The sequence below is a fragment of the Aquarana catesbeiana genome, linkage group LG08, assembly GCF_042186555.1.
Source record: "Aquarana catesbeiana isolate 2022-GZ linkage group LG08, ASM4218655v1, whole genome shotgun sequence".
Classification (NCBI taxonomy): Eukaryota; Metazoa; Chordata; class Amphibia; order Anura; family Ranidae; genus Aquarana; species Aquarana catesbeiana.
Window position 1 is genome coordinate 302,356,278 of NC_133331.1, and position 21,313 is coordinate 302,377,590.

The 21,313-nt window shown below is 42.5% G+C and overlaps 1 protein-coding gene across 1 annotated transcript in view; it reads left to right on the top strand.

The window, feature by feature from the left end:
• Nucleotides 1–15,981, top strand: part of LOC141105028 (uncharacterized) — a 138,751-nt gene extending 122,770 nt beyond the window's left edge. The window contains exon 10 of the mRNA XM_073594816.1: nucleotides 12,627–15,981. Within this exon, the coding sequence (XP_073450917.1) occupies nucleotides 12,627–13,696 (1,070 nt within the window). The 3' untranslated portion in view covers nucleotides 13,697–15,981. The remainder of the gene's footprint in view (nucleotides 1–12,626) is intronic.
• The last annotated feature ends 5,332 nt before the right edge of the window (nucleotides 15,982–21,313 follow it).

Here is a 21,313-nt window from a genome sequence, read left to right on the forward strand (position 1 = left end):
AGTTAATATGGGAAAAAGGTGTCACCACTAGGGATGAGCTTCGAGTTCGAGTCGAACTTATGTTCGACTCGAACATCGGCTGTTCGCCAGTTCGCCAAATTCGAATGCCGCGGAACACCCTTTAAAAGTCTATGGGAAGAATCAAAAGTGCTAATTTTAAAGGCTTATATGCATGGTATTGTCATAAAAAGTGTTTGGGGACCTGGGTCCTGCCCCAGGGGACATGGATCAATGCAAACAAAAATTTTAAAAAAGGCAGTTTTTTCCAGGGAGCAGTGATTTTAATAATGCTTAAAGTCAAACAATAAAAGTGTAATATTCCTTTAAATTTCGTACCTGGGGGGTGTCTATAGTATGCCTGTAAAGGCATATACTAAAGAAAATGACATTTCAAAGGAAAAAAGTCATTCAAAACTACTTGCGGCTATTAATGAATTGCCGGTCCGACAATACACATAAAAGTTCATTGATAAAAACGGCATGGGAATTCCCCACAGGGGAACCCCGAACCAAAATTTAAAAAAAAAATGACGTGGGGGGTCCCCCTAAATTCAATACCAGGCCCTTCAGGTCTGGTATGGATTTTAAGGGGAACCCCGCGCCAAAATTTTAAAAAAAATTGGCGTGGGGTCCCCCCAAAAATCCATACCAGACCCTTATCCGAGCACGCAACCTGGCAGGCCGCAGGAAAAGAGGGGGGGACAAGAGAGCGCCCCCCCTCCTGAACCGTACCAGGCCACATGCCCTCAACATTGGGAGGGTTCTTTTTTTTGCAAGAAAATTACTTTGAACCCCCAAACATTATATATTTTTTTAAAGCAAATGCCTACAGATTAAAATGGTGGTTGTTTCATTTTTTTTTCACACAGTATTTGCGCAGCGATTTTTCAAACGCATTTTTTGGGGAAAAACACACTTCTTTAAATTTTAATGCACTTAAACACTATATTGCCCAAATATTTGATGAAATAAAAAAGATGATCTTAGGCCGAGTACATGGATACCAAACATGACATGCTTTAAAATTGCGCACAAACGTGCAGTGGCGACAAACTAAATACATTTTTAAAAGACTTTAAAAGCCTTTACAGGTTACCACTTTAGATTTACAGAGGAGGTCTACTGCTAAAATTACTGCCCTCGATCTGACCTTCGCGGTGATACCTCACATACATGGTGCAATTGCTGTTTACATTTGACGCCAGACCGATGCATGCGTTTGCCTTTGCGCGAGAGCAGGGGGGGACAGGGGTGCTTTTTTTTTTTTTTTTTTTTATTATTTTTTTGCTTTTTTATCTTATTTTTAAACTGTTCCTTTCATTTTTTTTTTAATCATTTTTATTGTTATCTCAGGGAATGTAAATATCCCCTATGATAGCAATAGGTAGTGACAGGTATTCTTTTTTGAAAAAATTGGGGTCTATTAGACCCTAGATCTCTCCTCTGTCCTCAAAGCATCTGATCACACCAAGATCGGTGTGATAAAATGCTTTCCCAATTTCCCAATGGCACTGTTTACATCTGGCAAAATCTAAGTCATGAAATGCTCGTAGATTCCGGTTTCTTAGGCCATAGAGATGTTTTGAGCCACTCTGGTCTCTGATCAGCTCTATGGTCAGCTGGCTGAATCACCGGCTGCATTCTCAGGTTCCCTGTTGGGACAGGAGAGCCAGAGAAAAACATGGAAGACAGTGGGGGGGGCATTCCCTCCCACTGCTTGTAAAAGCAGTCTAGAGGCTAATTAGCTGCTAGGATTGCTTTTACATGAAAGCCGACTGCTGGCTGAAAAGAATGATACCAAGATGATACCTAAACCTGCAGGCATCATTCTGGTATAACCACTCAAAGTCCAGCAACATACCAGTACGTTGCTGGTCCTTGTTGGGCATATATTGTAAACTTTTTTTTCATGCAGCCTGTGGGCTGAACGAAAAAAAGAGATTGATCGGTGGGTATGCCCACCATTAGAATACTTCCCTTCATCCACCCACTTCTAATGATGGGCATACATGCACCGTATATATATGCCGAAGCATGGGGGCATCCTCCCGCAAAAGGTAGGAGCAAATCGCTCCTCCACCCTCTGCTGCCCCCACGCTTTGGCATATATGCTGAAGTATGTAACTGTGGTGGTGAAATCACCTCCGACAGTGCTGGAGTCACGGCTTTATGTATCGTGGGAGCAAACGCTGTTGCTGTCAAGATAAATAAATCCGCTCTGCAGCTGAATGGCGTACCTGAAAACAAAAAAATGGTTAACAATAAAACACAGTAAACAGTAAAGTATAAAAAAATTGCATATCTTAAAAGCAAACATGGTAAAACATAATAACAATAAAACATTGCAGAATAGAATACAGTAAAAAAGAGCAGAACAATAGAGAGAGAATAGAGAGAAAGAGAACAATAAAACGACAACTATTTTTGTTTTTTTTTATTTTATATATTTTTTTGTTTTTACTTTTTTTTTTACACTTTTTTTGTAACTATAACTTTTGTAACTGGTACCAGGTTTGGGTCTCTCAAAATGCGATAGCATCTTGGCAGACCCTGTGTTAGTGTGCCTAGTCTCTGCAGTGCTGTACCCTACGCTAATACTCAACTAGTGAATGGTAGCGTTCAAAACATTCACCAATGCAAAGACCAGGATTGTCAGGACAGGAGGGACAATAATACCGGGTGTCACGCCTATATCCGCACTTGCTGCAGACACGACATCTTCTTTAGGGGGCTCGTTGGGTAGGGGTGCTCGGGAGGACATATGGAAAATGCCTCTCATGCAGCCAGCTTACTGCATTTGGTTGGGGAAGGTGAGGTGGAGCACCGTCTGGAAACAGAAGGGCTCTGACGATATCTTCCTGGAATTTAAGAAAGGATCCAGTCCGTCCTGAAGCTCTGTATAGCACATGAGCGTTCAGCAAAGCCAATTGAAATAAATAAACAGACACTTTTTTGTACCAGCGTCTGGCCTTACGGGCAATTAGGTACGGCGCCAACAACTGGTCGTTGAGGTCCACCCCTCCCATATTTTGGTTATATTCGTGGACACAGAGGGGTTTCTCCACAACACCAGTCGCCATAGTAATTTGGACCGTCGTGTCTGCATGAAGGGAGGAAAGAACGAAAACATTCTTATTATCCCTCCACTTCATAGCGAGCAAATTATTACACTTGAAGCAGGCTCTCTCCCCCAGCCTAAGACGGGAATCTACAAACCGCTTTGTGATCAAGGGGTTAACCTTTATTAGGGTGGGTTAGGGGGGTACCCTAGACCTAAAGGGGGCTACCACTAACTGCCCTACCACTTATAACTGTCACAAACTGACACCAATGCAAAAAAAAAAAACTGCTATTGGTGTCACTGTGACAGGGGGTACAGGGGGGTGATGGGGGGTGAAATGTGTGCCTAGAGTGTTCTACTGTACGTGCAGTGTTTGGTGCACTTACTTGATGTCTTCTCTCCTCGGCGCCGGAACGAAAAGACCGGCTCGAGGAGAGATGACATCACTTCTTCTGCCGCTGTTTACATTACAGCAGCAGAGGAAGAATGTCATTGGCTGGGAGCGATTGTGAGGGAGTGGCCACGAATGGATGGCCTCCCCCTCACCTCTGATCGCTCCGGGACAGAAGCCGACCGCCTTGGGCACCAGGGGGGGTCCAATCGGACCCCCCGCCTGCGGGAGGCAAGTAACGTACCCATACGTTACTTTGCCTGCCCGTGCCATTCTGCCGCAGTATATCTGCTTGAGACGGTCGGCAAGTGGTTAAAGGAATATTTCACTTTTATTTTTTTTACTTTAAGCATTATTAAAATCACTGCTCCCGAAAAAAACGTCAGTTTTTAAAACTTTTTTTTGCATTGATACATGTCCCCTGGGGCAGGACCCGGGTCCCCAAACACTTTTTAGGACAATAACTTGCATATTAGCCTTTAAAATTCGCACTTTTGATTTTTCACGTTCGGGTCCCATAGACTTTAACGATGTTCGAATGTTCGTGCGAACTTTCGGTCCGTTCGCATGTTCTGCCGCAAACCGAACCAGGGGGTGTTCTAATCCTAAATATAGGACCATTTATCCAACTGTCCATTCAGAGTCTCTGGTTTATAGACCAGATACATCCTTAATCAAGAACCATTTATCCAACTGTTTTCCCAAAGCCTCTGCTTTATAAACCAGATACATCCTAAATATAGAGCCATTTATCCAACTGTACACCCAGAGCCTCTGGTTTATAGACCAGATACTCCTAAATATAGAACCATTTATCCAACTATCCATTTAGAGCCTCTGGTTTATAGACGGGATACATTCTAAATACAGAACCATTTATCCAACTATCCATTCAGAGCCTCTGGTTTATAGACCAAATGTATCTTATACATAGAACAATTTATCCAACTATCCATGAAGAGCCTTTAGTTTATAGACCAGATACATCCTAAATATAGAGCCATTTATCCAACTGTCCATCCAGAGCCTCTTGTTTATAGACCGGATACATCCTAAATGTAGAACACTTTATCCAACTGTCCATCCAGAGCCTCTGGTTTATTGACCGAATACATCCTAAATATAGAGCCATTTATCCAACTGTCCATTCAGAGCCTTTGGTTTATAGACCAGATACATCCTAAATATAGATCCATTTATCAAACTGTCCATCCAGAGCCTTTGATTTATAAACCAGATACATTGTGAATATTCAGCCATTTATCCAATTGTGCATCTGGAGTTGCTGGATTGTAGAACAGACACATAATAAATATACAGATGGACATCTTTTCCTATTATATCGAGTGGAACATGGAGACAAGAGGAGTGTGATTGTACAGACAAAGGAAGTGAAAAAACACAGCTGGAGAGGAAGTGATATCCGGTGCAGACAGGAAGTGATTTACCTAAGGAACAGGAAGTGATGTAGGGGTCTAATAAAGGAAGTCCTGGGTGAGAGGTGAGTTGTAAGGAAGGAAAGAAAACGTTGAAATTGGCAGCAGAGGAAGTAATCATATTATAACTCCTTTAGAAGGACACAAGGATCTCTACAAGGACATCATGATGGAAAATCAGCCGCCCCTCACATCACCGGGTAAGATGAGACTTTATTATAAAGGAGAGAGCAGTACGGAGGGTCCACCTAGATCCCCCATCACCTGATAAACATCGGTAGAAACAATGTATTCAGTCAATGTGTGTTTCCTACAGATGGATCCAGTAATGGGAACCCAACAGAGAGATGTCCCCATCCTCTGTATTCCTGGGATTCCACACAGGAAGGTCACACCATCCCTCACCATCATGAGGTAGGTGGGACTGAGCAATTGGAACTCAGATAGAATTCTGCACCTTGAAACAACATTCTTAAATGTCATTTCTTGTTTGCTTTTAGAAATACGTTTTATCATATTTGCACTTTAGGTTGAAGGACTGAAAGACATCAAAGTTGAGGTTAAAGTAGAAAAAGAAGAGAAGTCCGGGGATCAGCAGTCTATGGTAGAGGGTGGTCCTCTGTATTCCCGGGATTCCACACAGGAAGATCACACCATCCCTCGCCATCATCGGGTAGATGGGACAGAGCAATTACAACTCAAATGTATTCTAAGCTATGAGATTACATTTTTCTATTAAATCTATTTTTTATTTCATCTTTGGGGTTTAGGGTAAGAGAGTTTCCCCTCCTCTGTGTTCCATACAGGAGGATCACACCATCCCTCACTGTCATCAGGTAGGTGGGGCTGGGCATCTAGACCTAAATATGTATTCTAAGCCATGAGATGACATTCTTCTGTGTAGTCTCTTGTTTTACTTCAACATCTGAAGTACAGCCTTTGTTACCCACACCCCCATCCCCGTTTCTAGCTCCTTTGAGCTCCCTACATTTTTTTCACCCCCCATTTTTATTTTTTTATATATATTCATTTCCTCTGTGGGTCTTAAGCCTAGTGAAATGTCATTGTGAGTCATCTTTGTCATTGTGCTTTTCCAACAGGGTTTGCATACTAAGTGACTTGTGTCATTTATGTCCTTTTTTATCTGGGAGTTGACTTTAATAGATGTTTTCTATTTATTTATTTTCTGGTGTAGGGTGAAGAACGGATTAATATAAAAGCTGAGGTTAAAGAAGAAGTAGAGATGTATGTTGGGGGTGACCAGCCATTCACAGAGGAGGTTGGGATGATTATGAAAAGTGAACAGGAGGACATTTCTCTACTTATAGACACAAGTAAGTAACAGACACTATGGAGGAAACAGGTCACAGTATACGGAGTATACTGATTGTAGTTTAACCACTTAAGGACCGAGCCTCTTTCTGAGATTTGTTGTTTACAATTTAAAAACAGTTTTCTTTGCTAGAAAATTACTTAGAACCCCAAACATTATAATACCCTAGAGAATAAAATGGCGGTCATTGCAATACTTTCTGTCACACCGTATTTGCGCAGCAGTCTTACAAGCGCACTTTTTTTGGAAAAAAATCACTTTTTTTAATTGAAAAATAAGACAACAGTAAAGTTAGCCCAATTTTTTTTTTATATTGTGAAAGATAATGTTACGCTGAGTAAATTTATACCTAACATGTCATACTTCAAAATTGCGCCCGCTCGTGGAATGGTGACAAACTTTTACCCTTAAAAATCTCCATAGCCAACATTTAAAAAATTCTATAGGTTGCATGTTTTGAGTTACAGAGGAGTTCTAGGGCTAGAATTATTGCTCTCGCTCTACCAATCATGGTGATACCTCACATGTTTGATTTAAACACTGTTTTCATTTGTGGGCGCTACTCACGTATGCGTTCGCTTCTGTACGCGAGCTCGGTGGGACGGGGCGCATTTATTTATTTGTTTATTTATTTTTTCCTCATTTATTTTACCTTTTTTATTTTGACACTATTCTTTTTTTAAAAAAAAATGGGTCACTTTTATTCCTATTACAAGAAATGTAAACATCCCTTGTAATAGAAAAAAAGCATGACAGGACCTCTTTAACGTGAGATCTGGGGTCAAAAAGACCTCAGATCTCACATTTACACTAAATTGCAATAAAAAAAAAAGAAAAAAATGGCCCTTTTAAGAGTTATGGGCGGAAGTGACGTATTGACGTCACTTCCGCCCTGCAATGATATGGAGATGGTTGGGGGCCATCATCCCCTCACTCGTCTCCATACCAAGCCAGGAGAAGGACCTGATCACCTCCACCGCTACCGATGGCTACGGTAAGCGTCGGAGGGCACTGGAGCATGGCGGGGGGGGGGGCCTCTCCCAACACCAATAAAAGTGATCTCACTGCAAATCCGCCACAGAGACCACTTTTATCTAAAAGTGGACTGCCCGCTAAAGATGAGGATACCAGGGTTATGCCAGCTAGCTGCTGCCATAACAATGGTATTCCTCTTCAAAGTAGCGACGTAAAACTGTGGTGGGCGGTCCGCAAGTGGTTAAGAAAAAATGATATATAATTATCAGAGCTTCACATCATCCTATAGGCAGGTTCTAAAAGGTTAAATATGTGTTTGTCTACTAAAGGGTTAATGTGTGGTGTGGTAAGAGTTAACATTTGGTGCTGTGATGTTCCTTCCCCTGCATGTGTCACTTCCTGATTCTGAACCGGATTGGACCTCGTGGTCTGTTCCTGTATGGGAGGTGATCAGCGAGGACATTGTAAAGAACTAAACTGTGTGGTGGAGTTTCCCCTTAGCAGGACCCCTGGATGGGTTCCAAGCAGGACGGGGACAAGGGGTGGGCTGGAGGTGTGGCTGCCCTGGGCACAATGGTTTACTTTAGGGATAGGGGTGCCTTCCTTCTACAAGGCTGATAGGAGTAGTGATAGTGACAGTGATTTTGGCAAGGGAGTGACTGATCGATGTAGGATCCCCTAAACTTGCACATCATGAATGAGGAGTGGGAGCAGTTTGGCATCTTTGCCCTGGGCACTGGAAGATCTTGTCCCAGCACTGGTTCCGGGGACCGGACTTTTAATGCTATTTACTGGGATGCAACTAAGGTATACAAAGTTATGAACAACGCCGCACAAAAGAGGGAGGGGCTAGCAGCAAAGAGGAGGATACGAGCTGCTCTGTGCAAAACCATTACACAGAGGAGGTAAGTATAACACGTTTATTATTTAAAAAACAAAACAAAAAAAAAATGAGCCTTTACAATCACTTTAAAGACTAAACCTATTTCTGACATTTGTTTCTTACAAAGTTAAAATCAGTATTTTTTGCTAGAAAATTACTTGGAACTTCCAAAAATATTATATATACTTTAGCAAGATAAACCTAGGGAATAAAGTGGCGATTGTTGCAATATTTTATGTCACACTGTGTTTGAACAGCGGTCTTTCTAATGCAATTTTTGGGGAAAAAACACACTTCAATGAATTAAAAAAAAAAATTAAACAGTAAAGTTGGCCTAATTTTTTTGTATAATGTGAAAGAGATGTTATGCCACCAGAATCATGAGAGAATCGTGATCTTTATTCTAAGCAAAAAAATTGCTATTCTCATTTTAGCCAGAATCGTGCAGCTCTTTTCTACAGTTCTTCTATAGAGGTGACCTAACCCTTTAATAAACCATTGCACTACGGGCTCATTTACACTTGCTTCTGCTTCAGCACACATTAAAGCGCCTACTGCTTCAACATGCTTTTTTGATGCTTCGATGATGCTTCAGTGGTATTTCAGTGTTGCTTCAAAGATGCTTTAATGGTCCTTAACCACTTCGCGCCCGCGATATAGCCGAAAGACGGCTGCAGCGTGGACGCTATCTGCCGGGCGGCCATCCCTGGACGTCCTGGTGTTTACTTCCGTGATGCAGGCTCCCGCGGGCGTGCATCAGGGAAGTTCTGTGCTGGCCGTGTCCCTCGGACACAGCCAGTCACAGATCGCTGAAAACGGCCAATCATAGCGGCCGTTTTCAACACGATCGGCGGTGCCAATGGGAGACGATCTCATATGTTTACATATGAGATCATCTCTCATCGCCGGTGTTCTGCGGCTCTCCCTCCTCACACAGATAGCGTGTGAGGAGGGAGAGCGAACTGCTGCGGCGGTAAGTAAAAAAAAAAAAAAATGAAAATAAAGTGTCAAACTGCCATCTGTCCCTGCCATCTGTCCCAACTGTCATGTCCATGCCATCTATCCCCAGTGCCATCTGTCACTGTCATCAGTGCCACATAGTGCCATCTGTCATCAGTGTCATCTGTCATCAGTGCCACATAATGCCATCTGTCATCAGTGCCACATACTGCCATCTGTGATCAGTGCCACCTGTCATCAGTGCCATCTGTCATCAGTGCCACATACTGCCATCTGTCATCAGTGCCATCTGTCATCAGTGCCATGTATCAGTGCCATCTGTCATCAGTGCCATGTATTAGTGCCATCTGTCATCAGTGCCACGTATTAGTGCCATCTGTCATCGGTGCCACATATTAGTGCCACCTGTCATCAGTGCCACCTGTCAGTGCCACATATTAGTGCCATCTGTCATCAGTGTCACGTATTAGTGCCATCTGTCAGTGCCACGTATTAGTGCCATCTGTCATCAGTGCCACGTATTAGTGCCATCTGTCATCAGTGCCATCTGTCATCAGTGCCACGTCAGTGTCATTGTCCTGGTGCTCCAGGGCCTTCAAAAGTGTAATAGGCAATCAACAAGTTAGATGTGTAATTTATGCTCCTAGAACACCTAGGAGGTGCTCCCTGCATGTTGGGCCTCTCTATGTGGCCAGGCTGTGAAAAAGTCCCACACATGGTATCCCCATACTCAGGAGGAGTAGCAGAATGTATTTTGGGGCTTTTTTGTGGTATATACATGCCATGTGAGAGAAATAACCTATTACAATGACAATTTTGTGGGGAAAAGAAAAAAAAATCTTCATTTTGCAAAGAATTGTGGGAAAAAATGACAACATCAAAAACCTCACTATGCCTCTTACTAAATACCGTGGAATGTCTACTTTCAAAAAAGGGGTCATTTGGGGGGTATTTGTACTTTCCTGACTTGTTCGGGTCGCAAGAAATGAGATAGGCCGTCAGTACATCAGGTGTGATCAATTTTTTTATGATTTGCACCATAACTTGTAGACTCTCTAACTTTCACACAGACCAAATAATATCCACTAATTTGGGTTATTTTTACCAAAGATATGTAGCATTATAAACTGTGGACAAAATTTATGAAGAAAAATTACTAATTTGCAAAATTTTATCACAGAAACTAAGAGAAATGCGTTTTTTTTCATTTATAGCGCAAAAAATAAAAAACCCAGAGGTGATCAAATACCACCAAAAGAAAGCTCTATTTGTATGAAAAAAAGGACAAAAAATTCATTTGGGTACAGTATTACATGACTGAGTAATTGTCATTCAAAGTGTGACAGCGCTGAAAGTTGAAAATTGGTCTAGGCAGGAGGGGGGTTTAAGTGCCCAGTAGGCAAGTGGTTAAAGTGGTTGTAAACCCAAATATAAAAAAATAAACACCCTGCAAGACAAAAGCATAATGAGCTAGTACGCATAGCATACTAGCTCATTATGTATTACCTCAGATCGAAGCCTCCACAGCAGTCCTCGTCTCCCCCTCCGCCCGCCAACATGTCGCCCAGGGCTTGATTCCGGGTGACTTCACTCCTGCGCATTCGCGCGGGAGCCACCGGTAATGGCACGTCTAACTTAAGCAATGGCACAAAGCTTCAGTGCGCATGTGCCGATCACTTTCGCACATGCAGACACAGGGGGATATCTCCTAAACCATGTAGGTTTAGGAGATATCCAGGGTAGCTACAGGTAAGCCTTAAAATAGGTTTACCTGTAGCATAAAGTGAGTTGTAAGGGTTTACAACCACTTTAAGTGATGCTTCGATGGTGCTTCAATGATGATTCAGTAGTGCTTTGGTGATGCTTCAGTGGTGTTTCAGTGATGCTTCCAGGATCCTTAAGTGGTGCTTTGGTGATGCTTCGATGAGGCTTCAGTGATGCTTCAAGCTATCTTTGCCAGAGACCTCTATGGATGCTTTCAAGCACCACTAAAGCGACATGGGATATAATTTTTGAAGCAAAGCAAAAGCAAGGTGTAAACAGGACTGTAAGCTAACCATTTTATTTAGTGACAGGAGCTTTGACTAGCATTCAGAGAGCTTTAAGGGCTTGTTTATAGTTATATGACGCCTTTTTAAAGCTATCTTAACGCCAGTCAAAGCCCGTCACTAAATAAAATAGCTTACAGTCCTGTTTACACCTTGCTTTTGCTTTGCTTCAAAAATTATACCCCATGTAGCTTTAGTGGTGCGTCAATGAGTCTTCAACGCCTCCATAGAAGTCTATGACTAAGCTCGCTTAAAGCACCTGCAGCTTTTGAGAGACTTCAGATTCGCTTTGTTTTGGAGAAATTGCAGGTATGAAATATACATACATACACAAACACACACACAGCATCTGTCAAGCTTCAAAAGCGCATCACTGAAGCTTCATTAAAGTCCTACCGAAGCAGCAAAAACACATCATAAAGGAATTATACCCAATGTCGCTTTAGTGGTGCTTCAAAGCCTCCATTGATGTTTATAACAGCTCACTTGAAGCACCATCAAGCCACCACCAAAGCTTCATCGAAAAAACACCAAAAACACATCATAAAAGCATGTTGAAGCAGTAGGCACTTTAATGTGTGTTGAAGTTGAAACAAGTGCAAACTAGCCTAACAGTCTAGGTTGCCTCCACACTGATTGAGGAGTGATGGGTCCATCCTAGGACAGCAGCATTGAAAATCTGGGGGAGGGTTTTTTTCCATAATTTGATGGAACAGTTGTACCCAGTTCCATGCCAGATCTTTGTAAACTGTTGGCTACTAGACCAATGTAGACTTTTTTTTTTTTTTTTCTTGCTGACTCAGGTTGGAGTCCATATATGATCTGCCAACTCTTCATAATGTAAAATCCAGGAGATCCGATGAAGTAACAATCCACTAACGCATTTTAGCTACTAAAGAAATAGTTATAGCTATTTATTATTATAGAATTAGCAGATCATATATGGACTTGGTGTGAAGACTTTTCTAATTGATTTTGGAGGGAGAACAGGAGCCCAGCTGTGAGATCGGCATTTCCACTTATTCCACCGACGGGGAGGAGGAGCTAAAACTCCAGTTATTTGTCATCTACTGAGATTTTTTATATTTTTTTTTTACTTCTTTCCAACAGATGGATTTGATGTCAGGAATTCCTCGGAGGGACATCTTCTATTATCTGCTGATTGTAAATCAGAAGATAATGTCATCACACAGGATCCTCCAGGAGGAAATCCAAATACACAAAATATACATCACAGACCTTCCTGTCCGGAGACATCAATGGATCCCTCTGATCAGGGGGAATCTTCTCATCAATCACATACTATGATTGTAAATATCCATGTAAAATCTCACACTGCAGATCGATCAACAGATCCTTCTAATCCCGAGGAATCTTCCTCACCCCATGAAGGAGATTACAGAGGTGACAATCTATTGTCATGTTCAGAGTGCAGGAAATCTTTCACCTATAAGGGAGCACTTACTACACACCAGAAACTTCATACTAATGAGTGTAATTTCCCTTGTTCAGAGTGCGGGATATCTTTCACTCGGAAAGCAACCCTTGTTACACATCAGAGAATTCACACAGGTGAGCGTCCTTATTCATGTTCAGAGTGCGGGAAATCTTTCACTCAGAAAGGAGACCTTATTAAACATCAGAGAATTCACACAGGTGAGCGTCCTTATTCATGTTCAGAGTGTGGGATATCTTTCACTCAGAAAGGAGACCTTGTTAAACATGAGAGAATGCACACAGGTGAGCGTCCTTATTCATGTTCAGAGTGTGGGAAATCTTTCACTCGTAAAGAAGACCTTGATACACATCAAAGAATTCACACAGGTGAACGTCCTTATTCATGTTCAGAGTGCGGCAAAAAATTCACTCAGAAAGTAGACTTTCATACACATCAAAGAATTCACACAGGTGAGCGTCCTTATTCATGTTCAGAATGCGGGAAATCTTTCACTCAGAAAGGAGTGCTTGTTAAACATCAGAGAATTCACACAAGTGAGCGTCCTTATTCATGTTCAGAGTGTGGGAAATTTTTCACTCGTAAACAAAGCCTTAATGAACACCAGAGATTTCACATGGGTGAGCTTCTTTATTCATGTTCAGAGTGTGGGAAATCTTTCACTCGTAAACAAAGCCTTAATGAACACCAGAAATTTCACACGGGTGAGCTTCTTTATTCATGTTCAGAGTGTGGAAAATCTTTTACTCGGAAAGTATACCTTGATACACATCAAAGAATTCACACAGGTGAGCGTCCTTATTCATGTTCAGAGTGTGGGAAATCTTTCACTCAGAAAGGAGACCTTGTTAAACATCAGAGAATTCACACAGGTGAGCGTCCTTATTCATGTTCAGAGTGTGGGAAATCTTTCACTCGTAATCAAAGCCTTAATGAACACCAGAGATTTCACACAGGTAAGCTTCTTTATTCATGTTCAGAGTGTGGAAAATCTTTTACTCGGAAAGTATACCTGGATGCACATCAAAGAACTCACATAGGTGAGCGTCCTTTCTCGTGTTCAGAGTGCGGGAAATCTTTCACTAGGAAAGGCAACCTTGTGCGGCACCAGAGAATTCATATGAGTGAGCTTTCCTTAGGGATATTAAACTAAACATGTTATACTTATCTGCTGTGTGAATGGTTTTGCACAGAGTAGCCCCGATCGTCCTCTTCTCAGGTCCCCCCGCCGGTGCTCCTGGCCCCTCCCTCCTGCCCTCAGAGTAAACCACTTGCTATGGGGGTCACCCAAGCGGGCTCGTTCCCGAGCTGTAGCTCTGCGAGTCCATTCCACTCTCTCCTCATTGGCTCACTGGCTGTGATTAACAGCAGCGGGAGTCAATGGATTCTGCTATTGCCTCAGCCAATGAGGAGTAAGAGTTCCTGGAGAGACAAGGCACTCATGCACATCACTGGATCGAGATGGTGGAAGGAGAGCTGTCAGAGAATGTAGTGTGGATTGTGGGGGAGAGCTGTCCGAGAATGTAGGAGAATGCAGTGTGGATAATGAAGGAGAGCTGTCAGAGAATGTAGTGTGGATGGTGGGAGGAGAGCTGACATAGAATTTAGTATGGATGGTGGAGGAGAGCTGTCGGAGAATGTAGTGTGGATGGTAGAGGAGATCTGTCGAAGAATGTAGTTTGAATGGTGGAGGAGAGCTGTTGGAGAATGTAGTGTAGATGGTGAGAGAGAGCTGCAAGAAATCACAGTATTGATGGGGAGGTGAAGCTGCTGTAGAACATATTGTGTGTCGTGTCACACTCATCTGTTCCATGCTCCAACTGCAGGTTATTGTCCATCCACCTGCTTCCTCCAGCACTGCAGCCAATCACAGAGGGGGCACTGCTATCAAGCTGATTGCTCACTCTTTGATCAACATGTCTACATGCTAGCTGCTAGACCCCCTGTGTCCCCAGGTGATTTTTCCAGTGCCTCCCAGTACTGTCTCCATGACAGCTCATCTGTGTCTCAGCAGTTCTCAATGTCATCAGTAATTCCAGCCTGAAACCCCAAGCCTGCTCCTGTAATTGTGTTTCCCTGTGAGTCCCAGCCAGCCTTCCATTACCAACACCTGTCAACATTTTCTTGTGGACCATCAGTGGTCAGCGATCACTGTTATAGAGTAACATGTAGACCTATACAGCTCAACCCCCAAATACTTTTGTTTATGATGCTGGGTTCCAAAAAAGCAGATAAAAACAAATGTGCTCCTTAATTTTCTGAGGTTGGCCAGGGCTGTCATCCCTCGACAGTGAAAGTCTCCTGGGATCCCATTCATTTTGGAATGGATAGAGTAGCTTAGATACTATCATGGATTTTAAATTTCTACTAGCCATTGAGCATGATAGACTGGATAATTATACTAGTACACAAGCCACTTGGAGTGTTTTCTATAATTCACAATTGTGTCAGGTTACTACTATATGTAAAAAGTACCATGGTTGGACAAAATTATGAAAACACCAGGCAAAAAAATGAAATCCTTACCTAATATGGTGTTGGACCACCTTTTGGTATCCAAGACGGCTTGAGTTTTCCTAAGAATTTACAAATATAAGCCTTGGATGGTGGATAATAGAATCTGATACCACTCTTCATGCAAAACTTGTTCCAGTTCCTGCAGAGATGCCAGAGGTAGATAACAAGCCTGAACCTTGTGATACCTTTGTGATATTTTTTTCTGGTTTATATATTATATATATATATATATATATATATATATATATATATATATATATATATATTATTGTTCTATATTTGTATTTGTTGCTATATATTGAAGACCTAATACTATAGTATTGAAAGATTTAGTTATGTTTTATTATAATTTTATTTGGAAAAACAAAAATTAGATTGATACAAAAATGGGAACTTACAGTATATTATCCACAAAATAGACTAACTAGACCAGAATCATTTACAGTGATGTCTAATGTGTAAATTTACTATGAAGGGGCATGAACAATATTAATTAAATTAGTGCGGTGTATATTGGTAACTATTTTAGATCCATTTTAGAACTATTTAAGAACATTGTTAAAAATTCATATACATATATATATATATATATATATACACACAATTTATGTATATTTTGTGAATTTGTGCATCTATTTAACTTTGTTTTTCATTTGTTTGTTTCGCCACAATTAAAAAGAGGGATAAGCCGAATGTACCTGGGTTTTAATTCAGCACAGGTTTAGCAAATTCTATTGAAGGTTGAAACTTGAAACCAAACCTTAGTTAATGCCCATTTTTTTTGCTGGAAAATTACTTAGAACCCCTAACCCGAGAGAATAAAATGGCGGTCATTGCAATATTTTATGTCACACTGTATTTTCACATTGGTCTTTCAAACGTAATTTGTTTGGAAAAAATACACTTCAATGAATTAAAAAAAAAACAACTAAACAGTAAAGTTAGACAATTTTTTTTTATATAATGTGAAAGACGATGTTACGCTGAGTAAATAGATACCTAACATGTCACGCTTTAAAATCTATTTAGGGTTACAAAGGAGGTCTTGCATTAGAATTATGCTCTCACTCTAACTATTTCGGCGATACCTCACATGTGTGGTTTGAATACTGTTTATATTTACGAGCGTGACTTTGCGTTTGCTGTGGCACGCAAGCATGGAGGGATGGGGCACAAAAAAATGTTTTCTTATTTATTTATTTATTTTACACTGTCCCTTAAAAAAAAAAAACAATTTTGATCACTTTTATTGCTGTCACAAGGAATGTAAACAACTCATGTGACAGTAATAATAAGTGACAGGTACTCTTTATTTGGACCAGTGCTCAAAGCAAGGTCCTTAAAGACATGGATGAGGACCCCAAACCCCTCCTCTGCACTCAAAAGTATATAAACACCAAGATCGGCGTTTCTGAATACTGTGGATTTTCTAAAACAGGCGCCGTTGGCTGCCGAGTAAACCTGGAAGTGACACCGTGATGTCGCTTCCAGGCTACTACATGGGAGACCCGATCAAAGCCAATTTCGGACAAGCCGGCTGGTGGCTCTGGATTCCCGGTGGGATGGGAGAGCCCGGGTGAGCCACGGAAGGCAGCGGGATGTCTGCATCGGTTGTTATTATAATAAAGCCGACTGCCGGCTCTTAAAAAGGGTACCTGGGTGATGCCTGCAGCTGCATATCACCCGGCACAACCACTTGAGCAAAATCACGTACAGGTATGAGATTTTGCGACAAGTGGTTAAAAAAAAATCCCTCAAACTGCATGCTTAGGGGATGCGTTAAAACTGTTTATGGTTTCATTACAATCCTCAGGGACAGCATCAGTGACAACATATTGTGTCATCAAATAAATTACAAATGTAATAATTTACTTTGCTTTCCTCATTGGTTCACATGTAGCAACAGCAACTGAATATGGTTGCTTTCTAGTCGAAAAAAAGTCTTTGTTGGGTCATTTTTTCAAAGACAACACATTTTTGTTGTAAAAGTGTCAGACCATAAGTGAGCGCTGGAAGTAGCAGGGACAGTATAGCTACTACATACTAAAAAAAACAAAAAAATCAGCCACCTGTGCAATCTGCCAATCGTTTCTTCATTCCGTCATGAAGAAACTCAAGGATGGAAACCTCATCAACCAGGCGAAAACCCATAGATGTACACCAAGAGTTATAGCATTTCCACGTTTGAAGTAGATGGCTCTTGTCAACTTCTTTCTGCTGTTCAGCAAAGTAGAAATCAGCTTATTGGATAATCCCTTTGTCCTCAGGTTTTTTTCTTCCTTTTTGGCAAAGCTGCTTTTTCTAAGAGAGAACAAGTAGATTGCAGATAAAGATAAGAAAGTGTTTTCTAGGTTTTCCAAGTCAGCACATTTGTACCATAGTGCAGTCTACAGCACATGTGTTGAATACCTGCCTCACCGATGTTGTGCTTCTCCCTTACTTTCCTCCTTTTCACTATCTGGCACCCAAGTATAGTAGCAGACCTCATCATAATGCCCAGGGCTGCTGTTAGAAATCACGGGGCCCACTTCCCCAGGCCGAAAGTGACTGATGACATAGATTTATCAGTCCCTTTCTCTGTAGCCTCAGCTGCACAGATGAATGAATAGGATGTGCTCAGAGGCTTCCTGATCATTTCCAAACTGAAGCATAGTAAATCCAGTTTACTATGCTTCAGTGGCAAATGGACACAAGAGTGATTGGTACCGATCGCTCATTGTGTTCTTTCAGGAATGGAAGGGCCCAGTAAAATACATATTTACCGCCCCCTTCTACCACACTCCAGAGGAGAGGAGGGAAGCCAGCTGTACAGCGGGGGAAAGGGGCACACAGGGGGACCGGACAGCAGATGGAAGGGGTGCATGTGCTAGAACCAATCCCCATTGCAATGCAGCCAGAGGGAGAAAGAAAAGGCAAAGCTGGCAGCGCTGCAAGGGGAGGCAGAAGAGGATTGGTCAAACACAAACTATAACCATATAACACAATGTGGCATACTAAACATTAATAAAGTGCTAAGTGCTTTCAATAGTGATCAATATTGATGAATATGTGCTTCCAATTGGATGATATCCCCTCTCGTGACCCCACTCACCAGAGTTAATGGACCCTCAGTTTTGCAGTCCAGGGGTCAAAACAGGCTTATAATGTAGGGAGGTATAGCGTAGATGTCCAAATTTCCAAAGGTGATGGGTCTCAGAGGGAACCAGGGTATTAAGATATGACGAGGTAAAAGAGAGAAAATATACATGTGAAGTACTGCCAGTACAACACACTGCGCTGCTAACGTATGTCACTCACAAGACAGTAGGCAAAAACAGGCATCAGCGTGTTTCCGGGTCCGCACTATCCGCGTCCGCCCTGGAGGAGGGGTGAAATGCGTCGACGTATTTCCAGTATAGTGAACCAGTGACCCTACTTCCAGTTCCCGTGGAATGCATCCAGAGCCTCAGGTTTATAGTTCAGCCACATCCTAAATATAGAGCCATTTATCCAAACTTTACTCCAGAGCCTCTGGTTTATAAACCAGATACTGTACATCCTAAATATAGAGCCATTTATCCAACTGTCCACCCAGAGCTTCTGGTTTATAGACCGGATACATCCTAAATATAGAGCCATTTATCCAACTATCCATCCAGAGCTTCTGGTTTATAGACCAGATGCATCCTAAATATAGATCCATTTATCCAACTGCCCACCCCCAGCCTCAGGTTTATAGTTCAGCCACATCCTAAATATAGAGCCATTTATCCAAATTTTACTCCAGAGCCTTTGTTTATAGACCAGATACTGCACAACCTAAATATAGAGCCAGTTATCCAACTGTCCACCCAAAGTTTCTGGTTTATAGACCGGATACATCCTAAATATGGATCCATTTATCCAACTATCCATCCAGAGCTTCTGGTTTATAGACCAGATACATCCTAAATATAGAGCCATTTATGCAACTGTACATCTAGAGCAGGGGTCTCAAACTCACATTACATGAGGGCCACAGGGCAAATTTACACATCCAATGGGGGCCGCATACAAACTGTCCTTTCCCCCAGCATTGGTGTCAGCGGACGCACTATTAACCCCCAGCACTGCTGTCAGTGGATATTAACCCCCACTGCTGTCAGTGGATGCAATATTAACGCCCAGCACTGGTGTCAGCAGATGCGATTTTAACCCCCCAGCACTGGTGTCAGCGGACACAATATTAACCCCCAGCACTGGTGTCAGCAGACGCAATATTAAACCCCAGCATTACCCCCTACACTCCACAAATATCCCCCCCAAACACACACACTCCACAAATACCCCCTCTTCACAAATTTCAACCCCAGTCACGCAACTAAGGACTTTGCTCAGCCTCTGTGTGATAGCTCACTTACCTCTACTCCTGGCAGTCAGCTGGTGGCCTGATCTTCTGCCTCCCGGGTCCTCTCCTCCTGTCAGGTCCTGGCTTCATTACAGGCCTAGTGGCAGAGCAACCTGAGAATTCCACAATCTTCCACCCTGAGGTGGCAGCAGGACCCTGGATCCGGGGCCAGTGTTCTGTTGAGAAGTGCCCGCTATCGAATAGTGCCCGGGATGAACTGCGCATGCGGCGTACATAATAGCACAACAGCTGATTTTACGATCAGCTGTTGTGTCGGCGAGACGGCGCCTGCGCACAATAGCCTGACTGAAGACATTTTTCAGTCAGATTGTGCCTCGCGCTGCCGAGGCATGTTCATGTAGGTAAGGGGCGGAATTTAACATGAAGGGTGCGGATGTTTTCAATGATGGCCAGTGCTGCAAAGATTGGGGCAGAATTTTTAACGATGCCTAAACAAATCTGCTAAACAAATCTTTATCTGCTATTCTTCCTGGAGGGCCTATTAACTAGCTAAATGTTTAAAATTCTGCCCCCATCTTTGCAGAAGTGGCCATCCTTAAAAACATCCGCCCCCTTCATGTTAGATCAGCACTGGCCATCAATGAAAACATCTGCCCCCTTCATGTTACGTCAGCACTGGCCTTCAATGAAAACATCTGTCCCCTTCATGTTAAATTCCGCCCCTCACCTACATGAACGTGCCTCGGCACAATCTGACTGAAAAACTTCTTCAGTCGGCTATTGTGCACAGGCACCATCTCACCGACACAACAGCTGATTGTAAAATCAGCTGTTGTGCTATTATGTACGGCGCATGCGCAGTTTACAGGTGTTCTGTCAAGAAATGCCCCCCATCGAATAGTGCCCGGGCTGAAGGGCGCATGCGCAATGCATGCGCCGTACGTAACATCACAACAGCTTATTTTACCATCAGCTGTTGAGACGGCGCAGGTGCACAATAGCCGACAGAATTATTTTTTTGGTCAGATTGTGGCCCGCACTCCCATGGCGAGTTCATGTCCATGATGGGTGGATTTCTACACGTTGTGGGTGTATTTATGGGCACATGGGGGCAGAATTACATGTCCAGTGCTGCAAAACAAAACTTTGGGATGGGCGGATTTCTACATTTCTTGTGGGCGGATTTATGGCCACTTTGGGGCGGTATTACATGGCCAGTGCTGCAAAAAAATAAAACTTTCTGATGGGCAGATTTTTACATTTCTTCTGGGCGGATTTATGGGTACTTTGGGGTGGAATATCACAAAGTTTTATTTTTTTGCAGCACTGGCCATCTAATTCTGCCCCAAAGTCATAGTTGCCAACATTGTAAAAAACATTTTAGGGACACTTTTTTGGCTGTAGGCGGAGTCTTGTTATAATCAGGGGTGGGGCATGCATTTGTGGGCGTGGCATAGGGGGAGTAAAAATGTGGTGAAATAGTTTACGCGAAATAGTGGGCTAGTCTTAAATGGGAGTGGCTCAAAAGGGGTGTGGTTAGAGTCTGAGATGAATGAGGGATGGAGAGGGAAATGGGGGGGAGGGATGGATGGACAGCAGCCCCAGATCCTACACAACAATGGAAATATGTATATTCTAGAAAGTTTAACAATCAGCAGATAAAGATACTCCAAACACCTGGTTTTAGCACTTAAATCATCCCGGCACCATGGTTGTTAAGGTGTCAGGATAATTGAAGTGCATTATTTCTATTATTACATTGTAATATAAAATGAAATCATTCAACTCACCATAATGCTGAATCAGTGGGATCCATGAGCGTGTCCTTGCATCAGGAGTCCCAGCAGAGTCCGTCCTTGCATCAGGTGTACCAGCAGAGGCCGTCCTTGCATTAGGTGCCCCCAGCGGAGCCCCCCTTACATCAGA